Here is an 18,552-nt window from a genome sequence, read left to right as displayed (position 1 = left end):
GTGCTGGGGTGGCCTGTGAGTGCAGCATCTGGGCTGGGAATGCAGACACACTGAGCATGGCTGCCAATAGCCTGAGACCTCTGTGTCCCCAGTGTCCCGAGAGTTCTGCCAGGCAAAGCCTCCTGATGGCCTCTGGTCAGCCCAGAAGGATCGCAGGATCCCAGATCCGGGTATGGAGCCGGATGCCTCAGATAGATTTGTTTGAGTATAACTTTAATTAAAACCAAAAGAAAAACCGTTTAATGAGAGCATTAACATTGATTTTCATTTCACTCTGTGGGCCGCAGCATCTTGGCCGCCCTGGGCCACTGTGGCCCGCTTTACAAATGTAGGGATTGCCTGCTTATTCCGGATGGTTATGTGTTTCCCACCAGCCACCCGTGGGACACCGTCATCAAAGCTGCCATGAGGAAGTACCCGAATCCAATGAACCCCTGTGTCGTGGGAGTTGACGTGCTGGAGCGCAGTGTGGACGGCCGGGGCCGGCTTCACAGCCACCGCCTCCTCAGCACCGAGTGGGGGCTGCCCGGCTTCGTGAAAGCGGTGAGCCTGCAACTGCTTGCCCCGCCGCGCCTCCGATGGCCCGCTTCCCCGCGTGCCCCGGCGACACCCGCATTGCCCCACCCCGGCTCCACCCGGTTGCGCCCAGGTTGTCCCCGCTGCACCTGCATCTGCCCGGCAAGTGCCCATCTGCAGGAAGTGACAGCCTTTCCTTAGGGCACCCACTCAGGACTTCAGAGAAGGCTGCGAGATGGTTTGTTTCTCTGTAAACTTCGTTTAGTTTCCATCTCCGTGGTGTGTGGCCCGGCTTCCCCAGCCTCGGCCCTGGCCCCACCAGCACAGAACCCTCTCGCCCCGTGTCCACTGGGGCCGCCCTAACCAGATACCACAGACTGGGGGCCCCAACAGACGCTTGTTTGCTCATAGCTCTGGAAGCTGGAGGTCCAAGATCAAGGCGCGCCGCTGGGTTGATTTCCTTGAGGACCGTAAGGGGAGGGTCCGGTCCAGCCTCTCTCCTTGGCTGGCGGACTGCTGCCCTCTTGCTGCCTCTGTAGGTGGTGGTCCCTCGCCTCACGCATCCCTGCTGTCTCCCTCTGTGTGTCCTAATCTCTCCTTCTTATAAGGACACTGCTCAGACTAGGATAGGGTCCACCCTAATGAACCCCATTTAAACCTAATTACCTCTCCAAAGGCCCTATTTCCAAATACAAGTCACATTCTGAGGTGCTGGGGGTCAGGACGTCAACATATGAGCTGTGGGGGACACATTCAGTCAATGACAAGTCTCTTCTGCAGAGCCATCAGGGAGATCGTTGAAAATGTAAACCCGAGCACGACTTCCTCCTGCCCCTCCCCGGGCCCCTGCTCTCTTCTCAACACAGAGTCCCAGCGCTGACATGGGCCCAACACCCCCGTGAGCCCACCTTCTCCCTCCCCTGCCATGCCGGCCTCTCACTCCGCCAGGAGCTCAGCACGTGGGGCTGGGCCCAGGAGGCGTCATCGGCAGCTCACCCGGCTAACCCCAGGACTCTGCCTTGTGCCTCTCCCTTCCTGGCTCTGCCACCCGGCAGAGGGCCCTCCGCACGCTCCCGGCCCCTCGCCGTTTTCTTTTCTGTCAAGCCATTTATTACTGTCCTACACTCACCTCTACCTGAATTCATTCACTGGACCAATGGCGGCCTCGGCTGCTGGGGCAGAGGCACCTGAGGAGCTGTGCAGGGCTGTCCGTGGCTGGATCCCCAGTTGTATCTTTCGTTGAATAGATAAAGGACTTAATTAGTAAATGAAATTTGTGTTTGATGCTACAGAATGAAATTTTTGACATGTCACTATGCTAGTTTTGCTTTGTTTTTTAGATTTTGGGAACCAGTAGGACTTTGACATACATCAAAGAACATTCTGTTGTGGATCCAGTAGAAAAGAAAATGGAACTTTGTTCCACCAATGTAAGCAATGGCCTAAGATGAGAAAGGTGCTTGGTATTTCCTGGTGTGGTGGGTAATGTCTTCATTTAATTTTATTTCCAGCCCACCTTTGGTCTAAGTGATCTTTTATTTTTAGTAGAAAGGCTGAATTTATTTAGCAGTATTTTATTTACCTTTTTATTCCAGTATAATAAATGTACAGAAAAACACACATAATGAATTGTCACAAAGTGAACACACCTTTGTAACCAGCAGACAGATCAGAGACAGAGTGTGACCATCCCCCAGGAGCTCCCCTTGTGCTCCCTTCTGGTGGGCGCCCCCACCCCACCCTCAAGATAACCACTATCCTGACTTCCAACAGCAGAGGTGATTTTTAGCAGTAATTTTACAAGCACCTTTTCCCCTTCACTCCTCTCTCACTCAAAAGAATTTATATTGGCCTACTGCACATTTAAAAAATGTGTTGGGGAAAATGCATGGGCTAGACATGGTTTATTTTTATAAAATCGTATTCTATAAAAAAAGCTTATCAGCAGCTTTGTGCTCATTTACCTGGATGCTAACCCAGAAGGATTATGCTTTTGTATGACTGCTGATGGTTTGGCGGTTTGAAAGTGCCTCGAAGGCCAGGCCAGACTTAGGTTTGGGTGTAGAGGACAGGTGACGGTCGCTGGAAGGAGCGGCCAGGACTAGGTTTCCCTGGGACTTAACGTGGTGGCACTCCCAGGGCCTAAATGTTTCTTCTCTTCTGGCTTCAGCGAGTGCTGATTTGGGGATGGAAGGGTATGGGCAGATGGTCTGGGAAGAAATGCAAGAGAAATAGAAGCTAAAGCCATTTTTTGTTTCAAGATCACACTCACAAACCTGGTGTCGGTGAACGAGAGGTTGGTGTACACTCCGCATCCAGAGGACCCTGAAATGTAAGTCACTGCATCCTGGGATTGACACGTTGAATTCCAGGCTTGGGGTGGGCCGGAGCCTCCCCCTGGTCAGGGCTACTCAGCCCCTTTCCCGGCTGCTCTTCCGTAGGACGGTGCTCACACAAGAAGCCATCATCACTGTGAAGGGGATCAGCCTCGGCAGCTATCTGGAGAGTCTGATGGCCAACACGATATCATCCAACGCAAAGAAGGTACGGCTCTCGGTCCCGGGCCCCGTGTGCACGCCAGGGGCCAGATTAAGGGGCTGAAATGTATCGTCCTACCGAGGGCTGTGGCCCTCCATCGCCAGCGAGCTTGTGATGTCACAGCCTTTTCCACTGTCACGGTCAAAACCGGCCGCAGGGAAAGCTGTCCCGGGCCTCGGGGGGAAGCGTTGGGTGAACGTGGGACACAAACGCAGCGGAGGCGAGTGCGGCGTCAAAGAGCCAACGAGCACAGGCTCAGTGCGCAGGACAGACCCCGCGCGTGAGCGTTGTCAGGCAGGTGGTCAGGAATCGTAGTTTCCCACCGGACAGGCTTCGGCTGAGCCTCCCGTCTGCCAAGCTCCCCCAGACTTAACTCCCGTCTCTGTGCCTCCCCTCTGGCAGGACTGGGGAGTAAGGTCTGTGGAGGTGGCAGGAGAAAGGTGGGACCCCAGGTCCCTAGCGGGAGGGCTGCCTTCGTGAGGCAGACACTGCTCACGGAGTCCAGGTTGTCCTCCTTCCAGCAGAGCGAGCCATGGAAAGAGCTTGGATGTGTGGCAGCCGTTGCACGAGTTCAAGGTAACGTCACCTGCCAGAGCAGGGCCTTCGCTTCTCACCTTCGCTTCCCTCCCAGGCCGACGTCTTCCTGGCTGTCCTCCCCGTCCCTCCTCTCTCCTGGTTTATTTTGATCAGAAGTAATTCTCCATTTGGGGGACCAGTGGGATGCCTACCATGCTTGTCACAATTTAACGGGAAAACTAGTTCTGCCTTGCATGTAGCCACGGCACTGATAGAAGAGCCAGTCTGCCCTGTTTTTAAGAAAAATCCAAATTTGAGCAATGTTGACAGTCACTCAGCTCAGTTCAGGGAAGGCAGGGCAAACACAGTGCCCAGAGCTGCCTGCCTCGTGTCCACACTGCAGGCCCTCTGGGGAGGAGACAGAACTGTACTCACTTTTGTGAGTCCAGGGTCTAGCCTGGGGCAGGCGCCCTAAATGTTTGCTGGAAAAAATAAGTTACAGGAGGAAAGGACTACTTGGTGAGGCCAAAGCCAACCCCGAGACCTCTTATGAGAAAAGGCAGAGGAAACTCAGTGAGGCCAAATGAAAGTCTTTTATTTCACTTTATGTGAGGGGTTGCATGTTGAAGGCCTGCCAGAGAATCACTTCCTCCCCCGAGCTGTGTTGCCACGTGGTAGCCTGCGCAGGAGACAGGAGAAGGAGAGCAGGTCATCCTGGGGTTTGGGTGGGATGAGCCCTTGAGGAGGCTGCGAGGCCGCCCGCTGGTCGGGCTCTCAGGAGGGGACAGTGCAGCTGATGGGTGCCGCGGTGGGCACAGCCCAAGCCGGTGTGAGAATTTCAGGCAGAGTACGTACCACCTGATTTCTGAGCTTGAGAAACTACCCGCTCCAGTGAAGATTGTTCAGGAACGGTGACTGCTGTATCTCTTTTAAAACGGGCCACGCTACCAAAATAAATAAATAAATAATAAAAAATGGGCCACGCTTTCCTCGTGCCCTTTGAAGTGCAGGCTGAGGCCTGCTGTCTGCAGCGAGGGAAGCAGAATTTCTTACACCATGTTGAACTCTTTCTGTGTTGCTCCAGGGGTGGGCTGCTATTGAGTGGATAATTGAAAATTCTGAGCGCGCTGTGAGCTAACGGGGTCTGCGCCTGCGCCTTATGATGAACAGTGGTAACTATAGTGTCTTTAACCCATAGAGAATTTAGCATCTTGCTAACCGTGTGCATGGTGTGCGGCGCTGGGTGTTTCAAGGTGCGGCTGCATGCGTCTCCAGCCCTGTGCTCCTTAGTATCTTCTGGAATGGAAACCGCCCTTAGTTCATCCTCTTCCTAATTCATCTCCTTGTTTCATGGCAGGATTTATTTCCCAGGAAGACTTGGATATTGGTTATCTGGTCTCCAAGAGAGGCAGTTCAGCATCTCCCAAGCTGTTCTCAATACCTGCTTGCTTAAACATTTCCTAGAATTAGTGTATCATCAGAAAAGAGGCTTTCACGAGTAGTTCCAGACCAATCAGATGGGAGGGTTTTTTCATTTTGGGCAGGATCTGAATATTTGCACATGTTCTTATAAAGAATGCCCTGTGCCCTTGCATCAGCGCTGTGGGGCTGGGGGGAGTCCTGCTCCTCACTTGCTGTAGGCCAGCACCCAGCCATGTGACTGCCACTGGCTCTTTTCTTTTAGTGGCAGAAGCCATTTCTAGCATCTTCTTGAGCTTCACAAACATTCCTTGGTTTCCTAGGCCACCAGTGGCTGGACTGTCAGAAAGGGATTTGACACAATTGGTCAACAGTCATCTTCATACTTCATGGGAAAGTCAGAGAGTTTCCTGCTTCCCTCTGTTTAGGGAATCCTAATACTCCTGCCTTGAAACCCTCACCCTGTTGACCTTCCATACTGTGCTGCTCTGGGGTCCGCTTCCCACGGTTGGTCTGTCTGTCTGTCTGCAGCATGTGTGTACACACTCGGTGCCTCAATCAGCAAACGGGAGCCGTGTGGTTCAGGCTCCTTTAAGAACTTCCTGCTGAAGCTTAAGTTTGCAGAAGACCTTCACCTTGAACCCAAGGTCACGATCTGCCGCTGGCTCTCTCTTCTTCCACGGATGCACCAGTAAGGTGACCACATGTAGAGAGCCCGCCTGCCTGGTGAGCATAGTGTGTGTGGGCAGTGTGGCGTGTGTGATGTGTCACTCTGAGCTGTGGACTCTGTCACATTCTCTTTCCTCATAAACTAGGGCTAAACTGCCTCAATCTTTAATCAGATGCCTCACCCAAAAAAATTAAAGAAGAAAGAAAGAAAGAACAAAAGAAAAAAAGGAAGGAAGAAGGAAAGGAAGAAATAAGCGAGCCTTGAATATGGTTCGCCCCGTCTGGGAAAGGTGTGGAATCTGCTGGAATCTGCCCCTTGCCTGGTCACAGCCTCCACCGGGCTCTTCGGCCTGACCTCTCAAGACAGGAGGCCCGTCTGTTGCAGAGTGAGACCCGAAGAAGGGAAGACCCCTAGGAGGGCGAGGGCCGCCAAGCTGCCACGCCGCCGCTGCCCACAGGCCAGCCACCCCCGGGCCAGTGTTGTCAGATTGCCCTTGTGCCTTGTCTGTCTTCCCCTGGGCAGCAGCTCCCAGCAATTTTCTGCTGACTCTTGGGATCTTACTAAACAACTCCGCTCTTTCCTGATGACTCTCTGTTTCCCTCCCATGCCCCTTGGCCAACCCTCTGCACTGCCAGTCTCTTCACACATATCTGGCCACCGTTGGTCACGTCAGATGCTGCCGCCGTGCAACTTTCTCACCACTGTTAGTGCAGGTCTGCACACGCTGGAATAGGGGCGTCCACCCCCACAGTGACGTGTGTGGTGATGGTACCGTGAGCTCTCCCACCACACAGTTGGAATTGGTCAAGGGAGCAAAGCGCTCTGCCCTCAGGCTGTGGTTGGCTTGTCTTGGGTTCTGGGACCAGCGACCCCCGGGGCTGAAGGCTTGTGTTACTTGTCACCGTTCACACCCATCCATGGGGAGGCTCATGCACATGGAGCCACTGTGATGAAATGGTGGTGAAAGTGTTTGTGAGCTTGAGCTGTCCCGTTAGCTTTAAGGTACTTCCAGGTGGGAATTTGAACTTTCCTATTTTCACAAGGAGAATATAAAATCTTTCAGTCTGCTTTGAATTCTAAACACTTCAGAGAAGGCCTCCCCCATAAAGGATGAGTAGAACTGTGTTCTACCATTTTTTTAGATCGTGCTTTTTGTTTGATGATAGTATTTCTAATCTAAAATGAAATGATACTCATTTATATTTTTAGCAGAATATTTTATGCTTATAGCTCCTGGTAAAACTGAGTTAAAAGATTTATGGTAAAATAACCCCCCTTACTCCTTCTGCAAAGCACGTTTCTACACTTCTGAGGGGATGCTCAACTCTTTTGGCAGTTTTTGGCTTTTACTGCTAGATTTCTAAATAAGCAAGCATATCCTGCTATTTCTTGATTTGCCAATTTTAGACATTATCTAGATATTACTTACCTTTTTGCTAAAGTATTATTTTATCTCTTTTATCTCTTCCTCCCCACTCCTATTCCCCCAGAATAGCTATATTGTTTATGGTTGAAAGCACATTCAGAGTTTCCATAATTCTGAAAATACAAATACATCGCTATTGCTTATTGCCAAGCCATAATTACATTTTCTTTCTTATGCAACTTTTTCCCCCTTGGGGATAATAATTGTCTTATTCTTTTCATTTATTTAATTATATTTTTTAAAGGTCTCGGGCTGAGTCCTTCCACACTCTTAATCGCTCTCTGCAGTACCTTGTGACGTCATTTTCCACAGTACCAGTCAGTCTTTTTGGGCAGCACACTCCCTCCCAGTTTCCCTGGCGCCATCCTTTCTGGAAGTCAGGCCTTACTCTCTGACCATGTGGCTGTCATCCCTTTTTGTGGGCATTTCTGGACATTTCCTTGATCTTCTCCTCTCCTAGAGCCCTTCTTTCCCTGCTTCCCTGCCTTCCTCTTTCTCTTTCCTCTCACGGGATGGGGAAGAACATCTCATCATGGCTTCTCAGACTTGGCACATCTGAAAACGGCTCTTCTATTCTCATATTTCGTTCATAGCATCGCTGGACATATAATTCTAAAAAAAGCCAAAAAAACAAAAAACTTTCACTCAGAATTTTGAAGGCATTGTTCTGTTGTTTTCCACTCAGATTATTGATCCTCTATATGTGACTTCTTTTTTCTCTCTCTGAAAGCTTTTTGGATCTCTTTATCCTTGATGTTATGAAATTTCATGCGGTTAAGTCTCATTTGAAGTGAACTTTTAAAATTCATTGTGCTGCACTGTGCATATTAAAGTCCTGGTTTTGATATTGTATTATAATTATGCAAGATGTTATTGGGGGGAGTGGGTAAAGGGTACATGGGACATTCCTGTACTATCTTTGCAGCTTCCTTTGAATCTATTATAATTTCAAAATTAAACATTAAAAAAATATAAATAGTAACATCATGGAAAATGGTAGAGGCAGGTGCTCCCAGAATTGGTCCCCCCACTGAAATAACCAATAAGCTGGCAAAAAATGACAGAATCAACTTCTGTAGAACCATGGATTCTAATAGAATACTTCAACCAGGGGAGCACTTAGTGAATCTAAGTCCTATCTAACCTACCCTGCAGATTTTGGACTTGCCAGCCTCCATAATTATGTCAGCCAATTGCTTAAAATAAATCTCTGTCTATATGTACACATCCTATTGGTTCTGTTTCTCTGGAGAACCCTAATACGTTATGAAAGCTAAATTTGTATCAGTTCAAATTAGATTTTTCTGAATTTAAGATATTAATTATAATCACCAGGGTAACTGGTAAGAAAATAATTAAAACATCCAGAAAAGAAATAGGAGGACTCAGAATGGTAGTGTACCATTGTGGAAAAAAAAAAAAATCAAACACAACAGACAAGGATGGAAAGAATTCAGGAACAGAAAATTATGAAACTCACAGAAAACAACTAACAGTGTAAGAAGTTAGTGGTTTTTTTTAGCATTCATTACTTTAAAGGTAAATAGATTAAACAAACCAATTAAAGGACAGAGATTGGCAGAATAGATGAAAAAACATGATCCTACGATATATGCTGTCTACCAGAGACTCACTTTAGATCCAAAGACACAAATGGCTTGAATGTGAAAGGATGGAAAAAGATATTCCAAGTAAATAATAACCAAAAGAGCTGGAGTGGGCAACTAATAGCAGACAACATCTACTTTTGGTCAAAAATTGTTACAAGAGAAAAACAAGGACATTATACATCAATGAGATGGTCAATTCATCAAGAAGACAAAAGTTATAACCATTTACACACCAAGCGACAGAGCCCCCAAATATATGCAGCAAACATTAGCAGAACAAAAGGAGAAAGACAATTCTACAATATGTGACAAACTACGAGAAACACACAAATTACCAAAACTGATTTAAGAAGGAATAGAATCTCAACAGGTCTATGACAGTTAAAGACATTGAATCAATAATTAAAAACCTTGCAACCAAAGCCTCTCAGAGGGCAGCATAGGAAGAGCACCCTGCAGTTTGGTGTGATACCCCGCCTGAGGACAGGCGGCTGGCCTGACTGCTGACAGTGCCCAACAGTGGCTCCAGACCCATAGCAGGCAAAGAGAGCCATTGCAGTTGACTGAACTGAAGGCAAATGCATCTCAGGCACAACAGTAGGACACACATAGCCCACATAGGAGACATCTCTGAAGTGCCTGGTCTGGTGAACAGGAAGCATTGTGTGGCAGGACACCACAGGTCCTCTTCTTCATAAGGCCACTACTTTCAAGATCAAGAGATGTAGCGGACTTTCCTACCCATAGAAACAAACACAGACAAAATGAGGAGACAGAGGAATATGTCCCAAATCAAGAACAGGACAAAAATCACAGCACAAGAACTAAATGAAATGGAAATAAACAATATGCCTGATAAAGAATTCAAAGTAGTAGTCATAAAGATACTACAGGACTTGAGGAGAGGGTGGAGAATCTCAATGAGACCCTCAACAAAGAGATTAAAAAAAAAAAAGAACCAGCTAAAGATGAACTCAATAACAGAGATAACAAATACACTAGAGAGAATCAATAGCAGATTAGAGGAGGCAGAAGAACAAATCAGTGAGTTGGAAGACAGGGTAATGGAAAGCAACCAAGGTGAATAACAAAAAAAAAAAAAAAAAAAAAAGGAAAAATGAAAAAGAAAAAATGAGAATAGGTTAAGGGCACTCAATGACATCAAGTGTGATAACATTCACATTATAGGGATCCCAGAAGGAGAAGAGAGAGAGAAGGGGGCAGAAAATTTGTTTGAAGAAATAATATCTGAAGATTTCCCTCATCTGGGGAAAGAAACAGACAGAAGGGACAGAAAATCCCTTCCTCCCGAGGTGAAGAGAGTACCCAACAAAATCAACCCAAGGAGGTCCACACCAAGACACTTAATAATTAAAATGGCCAAAGGTAGTGATAAAGAGAGAATTTTAAAAGCAGCAAGAGAGAAAAAAAAGTTACATACAAAGGAAACCCTATAAGGCTACTAGCTGATTTTTCAGCAGAAATTTTGCAGGCCAGAAGAGAGTGGCATGATATATTCAAAGTATTGAAAAGAAAAACCCTACAACCAAGAATACCCAGCAAGGGTAGAATACAAGGAGCAATAAAGAGTTTCCCAGACAAACAAAAGTTAAAAGTGTTCACTACTAAACCAGCCTTGTAAGAAATGTTAAAGGGAATTCTTTGGGGAAAAAAGTCATAATCAGGAATAGGAAAATTATGAAAGGAAAAAATTTCACAGATAAATGCAAACATATAATAAAAGTAGTAGGTTAATCACTTATAAAACCAGTATGGAGTTTAAAGCACAAAAGCAGTAAAATCAATAATATCTACAAAAATCAGTCAAGGAGTTCACAAAAGGTATAAAATATGACGTCATATACATAGAACGTGGGGTTGGGGGAGTAAAAATTTAGTGCTTTTAGAACTTAAGTGACCATTAACTTAGTAATATACATTGCTGTATGCATGTTATAGATGAGCCTAATGGTAACCACAAATCAACAATGTGTAATAGATGCACAAAAAATAAAAAGAAATCCAAGCATAACACTAAAGAAAGTCATCAAACCACAAGGGAAGAGAGCAAGAGAAGAAAGGAACAGAGAACTAAGAAAACAACTGTAAAACAAATAACAAAATGGCAACAAATAAAACCTATCAATAATTACTTTAAGTGTAAATGGCCTCATGCTCCAATCAAAACATAAGGTGACTGAATGGATAAAAAAGCAAGACCCATCTATATGCTGCCTACAGCAGACTCACTTCAGACCTACAGACACATGCAAATTGAAAGCAAAGTGATGGAAAAACATTTACCATGCAAGTGGAAGCAGAAAGAAGGCTGGAGTAGCAATACTTATATTGGACAAAATAGACTGTAAAATGAAGACTGTAACAAAAGACAATGAAGGACATTTCATAGTGATAAAAAGATCAATCCAACAAGAGGATATAACAATTGTAAAATATGCATCCAACATAGGAGCACTTAATATATAAAGGGAGAAACTGACAGTAATACAATAATGGTACGGGACTTTAACACCCCACTTACATCAATGGATAGATCACCCAGACAGAAAATCAACAAGGAAACAGCAACCATTAGACAAGACGGAGCTAACAGATGTATGCAGAACATTCCATCTGAAAACACAATACACATTCTTTTCAAGTACACATGGAATATTCTCCAGAATAAATCACATTAGGCCACACACAAAAAAACTCAATAAATTAAAAAATTCAATAAATTCAAAAATATCACTCATCTTTTCCAACCACAATGGTATGAAACTAGAAAGCAATCACAAGAAAAAAAACTGGAAAGAACACAAATACATGAAGAATAAATAACATGCTACTAAACAATGAATGGGTCAACCAAGGCATCAAAGAGGAATTAAAAAAATGCATGGAGAAAAATGAAAATGAAAGCATAGTGGTCCAAAATCTTAGGGACACGGTAACTCTTCTAAGAGGGAACTGTATAGCAATACAGGCCTACTTCAAGAAACAAGAAAAAGCTCAAATAAACAACCTAACCTTACACCTAAAGGAAATAGAAAAAGAACAAACAAAGCCCAAAGCCAGTGGAAGGAAGGAAATAATAAAGATTACAGCAGAAATAAATGAAGTAGAGCCTAAAAATGAAATAGAACAGATCAGTGAAACCAGAGCTGGTTCTTTGGAAAAATTAAAAAAAAAACCAAAAAACCTGATAAACATTTAGCCAGACTTATCAAGAAAAAAAGAGAGAGGACACAAATAAATAAAACCAGAGATGAAGGACAAAACAAAACAATCTCCAGTAACAACAACAGAAGACCAGGACCAGATGCCTTTACTGGTGAATTCTACCAAATATTAAAGAGTTAGCAAAAATCCTTAGCAAACTCTTCCAAAAAGAGGAGAGAATACTTCCTAACTCATTCTGTGAGACCAATATTACCTTGATACCAAAGTTAGGCAAAGACCCCCAGAAAATAAATCTATAGCCCAATATCCCTCATGAATACTGATGCAAAAGTCCTCGACAAAATACTAGCAAGCTGTATCTAACAGCACATTAAGATGCTATACACCATGACTAACTGAGATTATACCAGAAATGGAAGGATGGTTCAACATACAGAAATCAAACAACGGGGGCGCCTGGGTGGCTCAGTTGTTAAGTGTCTGCCTTCGGCTCAGGTCATGATCCCAGGGTCCTGGGATCAAGCCCCACATTGGGTTCCCTGCTTGGCGGGAAGCCTGCTTCTCCCTCTCCCACTCCCCCTGCTTGTGTTCCCTCTCTCGCTGTGTCTCTCTCTGTTGAAAAATAAATAAAATCTTAAAAAAAAAAAAATCAAACAATGATATATACCTCATTAACAGCACTAAGAGGGAAAAACTCAAAGATCATCTCAGTTGATGCAGGAAAAGCATTTGAAAAAACTTAACACACTTTCATGATGAAAACACTATTCTGGGAATAGATACAAGAATTCTAGAAATAGTCTAGGTATAGGAAAGAACTTCCTCTACATGAGAAAGGGCATTTTTGAAAAACCCACAGCCAACATCCTATGCAATGATGAAAGACTGAAATCTTTCCCCGTAAGATCAAGAACAAGACAAAGGTGTCCACTGTCATTACTGCTATTGAACATTGTTCTAGAAGTTCTAGCCAGAGCAGTTAGACAAGATAAAGAAGTATTAGGCATCCAAACTGGAAAGGAAGAAGTAAAACTATCTACATCCACAGATGACATGATCCTATAGATAGAAAACCCAATGAAGAAAGAATCCACAAGAAAGCTAATAAAAGAATTTAGCAAAATTAAAGGGTAGAAGATCTACACATAAAAATCAGTTGTGTTTCTTTACACTAGCCATGATCAACCTGATAAGAAAATTAAGAAAACTATCCAATTTACAGTTGCATCCAAAAGAATAAAATACATAGAAATAAAACAAGAAAGTGAAGGACTGTACACTGAAAATTATAAACACTGCAGAAAGAAATGAAAAAACCTGGGTGGCTCTGTTGGTTGGGTGTCTGACTCTTGATTTCGACTCAGGTCATGATCTTGGGATCATGAGATTGAGCCCTGTGTCAGGCTCTGTGCTCAGCAGAGAGTCTGCTTGGGATTCTCTCTCTCCCTCTCCCATTGCCCCCTTCCCCCTGCGTGTACGCTCTCTCTCTCTCTCTAATAAATAAATAAATCTTTAAAAAAAGGAAGAAATGAAAAAAGACATAAATGAATGGAAAGACATCCCTTGTTCATGGGTTGGAAGACTAATAATTGTTAAGATGGCAATACTACCCAAAATGTTCTAAAGAATCAAGGCATTTCTTATAAAAACTCCTATAGTTTTTTTTTTTTTTTTAGGAAATGGAAAAGCCATCCTCGAATTCATATGGAATTGCAAGGGATCCTGAATAGCCAAAACAATATTGAAATGGAAGAACAAATTTGGAGGACTCACATTTCCCAATTTCAAAACTTCTTACAAAAGCTACAATAATGAAAACAATGTGGGACCAGCATAAAGACAGACAGATAGGCCAATGGAATTAAAGTGAGAGTCCAGAAGTAAACCCATTGATATTCAACAAGGGTGCCAAAACAATTCAATAAAGAAAGAATAGTCTCTTCAATAAATGGTGTTGGGACAACTGGATATCTACATATAAAAGAATGAAGTTGGACCATTACCTCACACCATATACAAAAACCAACTCAAAATGGATCAAAGACCTACACACAAGAACAAAAACTATACAACTCTTAGAAGAAAACATAAGGGTGTATATTCATGATCTTGGATTTGGCAATGGATTCTTAGATATGACAACAAAAGCGAAAATAGATAAATTTGACTTCATCAAAATTAAAAACTTTTGTGCGTCAAAGGACACTATCAAGAAAGTGGAAAGACAAGCTACAGAATGGAAGAAAAAATTGCAAATCATATTCTGATAAGGGTCTATTATCCAGAATATATATGAAAAACTCTTACAACTCAACAACAAAAAGACAACTCAATTTAAAAATGGGCAGGGACGCCTGGGTGGCACAGTTGGTTAAGCATCTGACTTCTGATTTCTGCTGGGGTTGTGTTCTTTGGGTCATGGGATCAAGCCCTGCATCAGGCTCCCCACTTAGTGTGGAGTCTGTTTGAGATTCTCTCTGACCCTCCCACTCGTGCTCTCTCTCTCTAAAATAAATAAAATTTTAAAAAAGTGGGCAGGGGCGCCTGGGTGGCTCAGTCGGTTAGGTGGCTGGCTTCGGCTCAGGTCATGATCTCAGGGTCCTGGGATCGAGCCCCACATCGGGCTCCCTGCTTGGCTGGAAGCCTGCTTCTCCCTTTCCCTCTGCCTGCCACTCTGCCTACTTGTGCTCTCTATCTCTCTGTCAAAGAAATAAATTTTAAAAAATCTTAAAAAAAAAAAGTGGGCAAAGAATCTGAATAGACATTTCTCCAAAGAAGATATACAAATGGCCAATAAGCACAAGAAAAAATGCTCAACAGCATTATTCACTAGGGAAATGCAAATCGAACCTACAGAAACTGCTCACAAGCACTTGGATGGCTATAATCAACTAAATGGAAAATAAGCATTGGCAAAGATGTGGAGAAATTGGAACCTTTGTTCATATTGGTGCAAATGTAAAATGATACAGCAACTCTACCCCTACTTATATACCCAAAAGTATTGAAAACAAGTACACAAACACTTGTACACGAATGTTCACAGTAGCACTACTCACAAATGCCAAAGGTAGAAACTCAAATGTCCTTCAGCTGATAAATGATCAACAAAAGGTGGTCCAAATATACACTGGAATATTATTCAGCTATAAAAAGGAATGGAGCACAGATACACACTACAACATGGATGAATCTCTAAAACATTATGCAAAATAAAAGAAGCCAGACACAAAAAAGGCCACATACTGTATGATTCCATGTATAAATAATATCTATAATGGACAATCCATATAGTTGGAAAGCAGACTGGTTGTTGCCAAGAGGAGAGGGGAGGGATGAATGGGGGAGAATCTGCTTTAAGCGTTTGAGATTTCCTTTTGGGAACAATATTCTTTCAAAAATACATAAAAGCAGTCTATTTTTATGGTAAAAAACCAACCAACCAACCAACAACACGAGACTCTCAAAGAGTAAAACCTCCCCTTTAGAGGAGGAGAACCTGGCCTCTGCCAGTTAACTCCCGATTTTATGAAGGCTTCCAGAGGTGTTTTATGCAAATGCAAGTTATGGTTTTTTTTTTCTTTCCTTTCTTTTATTAAACACAGACAGAACCATACTGTATATACTGTTTTGTGCCTTTTTTCTATTTTTAAGCAACATTGTCTTAAAAAGTTTCCCCTTGAGATTTAGCTGTGTAGCACTGAAGTCTTAATTCCTGAAGGATTTGAGGGCTCCTTGCAGATAAACCCCGGATTTGCAAAGGCAGTGGGTGCAGGGCAGAACATCTGTCACTTCGCTGCAAACCCTACTCTGCCCCCATGAGCCAGTATCACCGAGACACCGACCCCTTTCTCTCGTGACAGCCTCTTGTTGCACTAGTAGGTAACTCTGTTCCACGGAGGGTAGGTAACTATATAGCCTCGCAGAGGTAATGGTTTAAAACTGTCACGGATGGGGTTCTGTTCCAGAGGGGAACATGGAAATTTGTGATTTGGGAAACCACACTGGGAAGCAGGGATAAGAGTATCAGGAAAGGTAGATTGTCTTGACTCCTCCATATGGCTAGAGTGTGCAGGGGACCCCAGTGTAGTTTCCGAGGAAGACTGCATGTTTAGGGCAAGGGTATGTACGTGTCAGTTACTCAGCCACTTCCAATTTTTGGTGGCTTGAAAGTGTGGTAAAAATAAGCATAAGCACGTGTTGGGTTTTTAATTCCCCTTTGCTTTCCGTTATAAATAAAAAAAATGTTAAGGTAGTCATTAAGAAAGTGGTAGCGGTTATTTTCAAAATTTCTTCAGTATGAAAGAGTTGGGCTGTGTAACTTTCATTTTGGTCTGGGAATGGATTCAGTATTTGTGCAGCTCTGTTTGGAATTCACCCCCAGCCCAAGCACAAGCGCTGTATGATACCGTATCATGGAAGCTGGGTGGCAGAGCCATGTGAAATTAAACCTCGCATTTGAATTTGGAAAATATGCAAAAGGTCAACTTTAATCGTATAGTATTGCTTCACAACAAATAATCTGTGGACACTGCTGTTGAGCTGATGTTCGGTAGGCACCCCCAGCACTCGAAGGAGGTGCCCTCTGGCAGAAGCTTTAGAACAGAAGCGGGCTGGGACCCCGAACTGCGGCGGTCTGCATGTCACCGGGCAGGTGTGCGCACCCCCGGGGGGTTCCTCAGTGCTGTTCTCTCGGCAGGGTCGCGAGGCCTTGGAGTGGGTGATCGGCCGACTTAACACGGAGTTGGAGGGCCTGGCAGCCCCCGCCTGCACCAGAGCGTGAAGCCGCCCCCAGCGCGGCGCCCGGGACCCGGAGACGCAGGCCCAGCGAAGGTGGCAGCCGATCACCCCCTCCCCCCCCCCCCCCCCCGGGGACTGCCGCGCGCGCCCACACTTGGTCTGTCGGAGGGAGCATTCGTGATTAGTGCATGCCTAGAGACATTTAGGAAAGGGACTCTGGGAGAGGAAGTGAATTTGCCACATCTTGGCCTATAGCTTACCTTCACCTTTATCTTTACTTTTTTTTTAATGGAAAGTTTTGTTTAATAAACAAGAAGTTAAATCTCTAATATCCCTTCCCCAGAAGCCAAAAATATCAGAGTGTAAAAGGGAATGGCTTTCTCCCAGCGTTCACATAGAAGTTTCTCGTGGGTTTTAATCCCGAGTTTGCTGTGATCACAACCCCAGGAGATCCCGGGAGGCCCGCCCCCCACCGTGCCGGCTGGGGGCCTCTGTCCTGTGCTCAGCGCTGACCGGCCCCTGCTGACCTTTGGTGACATTCCACAAATGGAACAGTGTTCTGCATGCACGCTGACTTTCCTGACCAGATTTTATCTTCCACTGACCACAGACCTTAGATTTAACTTAGGATATGGGTTTTTAATTATATGCGTACAGCAAATAACATAAAGCATCCCTATTTCATTTTAGTTTCTGAACATGAAATAGGATACCTTTTTCCTTATTTATGTTTTAACTAAACCAACCAGTTTAGTTTTTAGAAGAGAAAGGACTATCGGGAGAAACTAGTTATTTTGATAATGTCATATTACTTGCTTTATTTTATTGCCCAAAGTATAGAAATAAATCCAGAATCCTGCTGCCTTTCTTTCGTTTCCAGTGTTACATCCTTGTTATTGTGGCCCTTGAGTTTGGTAGGAATAAAAGTTGAATACATTAGTTATTGTGACCACTCTTCAGCTACACCAGAAGTTACTGGGGTGCTGCTTCCTCTGGGAAGTTGGGCTTTCTAGAGCGGTGTGAGCACAACAGGCCATCCTATGGTCTTTGTGTTGGTAGCCGCCTTCTGGTTAAGTAGCTGCTTCCAGAAGTTTCTTCTAGAAGCAGAGCCAGGTGCTCTCTGGAAACAAAGCTTGTTTCCCTTTTTGTAGGAAAAGTGGTTGTACTACGTATTCTTTGAAGACTGTTCCACCCATTTGGTGTTAGAACCAACTATTAAAACTGTATCTGATTTGAGCCTGTGGTTTTTTGGCTTCTAAAGAGTAGATGACTCTTTGCCTCCAGCATTTCTGTCCTCACATTAAGGAAGGGTTAGGCATGCTTTGATATAGGAGTTAATTGCCGGGTGTTTCTGTTGTGAACTTCATCTTTTTCCCCTGAAGTCTTCCCTAGCAGATCTCTCCTTATGGCTGAGCCTTAGTGAAGCCTGATATATTCAGAACAGGTGCTCATAGGTTCTGTTACAGTTCAAGATCCAAAGAAGCGGCGGGGTTATTTATTTGGGTGACTTGGCAGCTGGGGAGGGTACCCTTCACATGCCAGCTGTCGGATTATAGTTATGCAGGGGTACATCTGGCCCAGTGTGTGACCACCGAGCTTCAGTGTCCTCATCAGAAAATGCAGACACTGATACCACCTCAAAGGACGGAAACAGGGAGCGGATGGGCAGCGCCTCAGTGCAGCCTGGTGACACGTTGGCCCACGGTGCCGTTAACTGCTGGTGCTGGCCCACCCGTTGGGCCGCAGAGTCCCGTGGGGGGCACCACTGCGCACAGCTGGAATTGGGAACACTGGGCTTCATTGATGGAACATACTTTTTTTGTCGTGCATATGTTTTCACTTTTATAATCACTGATAAGAGTTAACTGTCAGTGGTAAAAGAGGCAAGTGGGAGGACATTCATGAGTCCTAACTTGGGACTGATTTGGATT

General features: G+C 44.6%; 1 protein-coding gene across 6 annotated transcripts in view; it reads left to right on the top strand.

Annotated features, from left to right (window-relative positions):
• Nucleotides 1-17,489, top strand: part of PRELID3A (PRELI domain containing 3A) — a 28,542-nt gene extending 11,053 nt beyond the window's left edge. For 3 of the 6 annotated variants that reach the window (XM_032399044.1, XM_032399048.1, XM_032399047.1), the window contains 5 exons: nt 375-543; nt 1,857-1,946; nt 2,778-2,848; nt 2,958-3,060; nt 16,581-17,489. In XM_032399044.1, the coding sequence (XP_032254935.1) occupies nt 375-543; nt 1,857-1,946; nt 2,778-2,848; nt 2,958-3,060; nt 16,581-16,664 (517 nt within the window). In that variant the 3' untranslated portion in view covers nt 16,665-17,489. Of the gene's footprint in view, nt 1-374; nt 544-1,856; nt 1,947-2,777; nt 2,849-2,957; nt 3,061-4,654; nt 9,770-16,580 lie in introns of those variants that run through there. The other 3 variants (XR_004298658.1, XM_032399046.1, XM_032399045.1) reach the window with 3 other exon arrangements.
• Nucleotides 17,490-18,552: the final 1,063 nt, after the last annotated feature.

The sequence above is a fragment of the Phoca vitulina genome, unplaced genomic scaffold (assembly GCF_004348235.1).
Source record: "Phoca vitulina isolate PV1807 unplaced genomic scaffold, GSC_HSeal_1.0 scaffold126, whole genome shotgun sequence".
Taxonomy (NCBI): domain Eukaryota; kingdom Metazoa; phylum Chordata; class Mammalia; order Carnivora; family Phocidae; genus Phoca; species Phoca vitulina.
The sequence above is the reverse complement of the archived record's forward strand: the minus strand, read 5'-3'. Positions and strand labels throughout refer to the sequence as shown.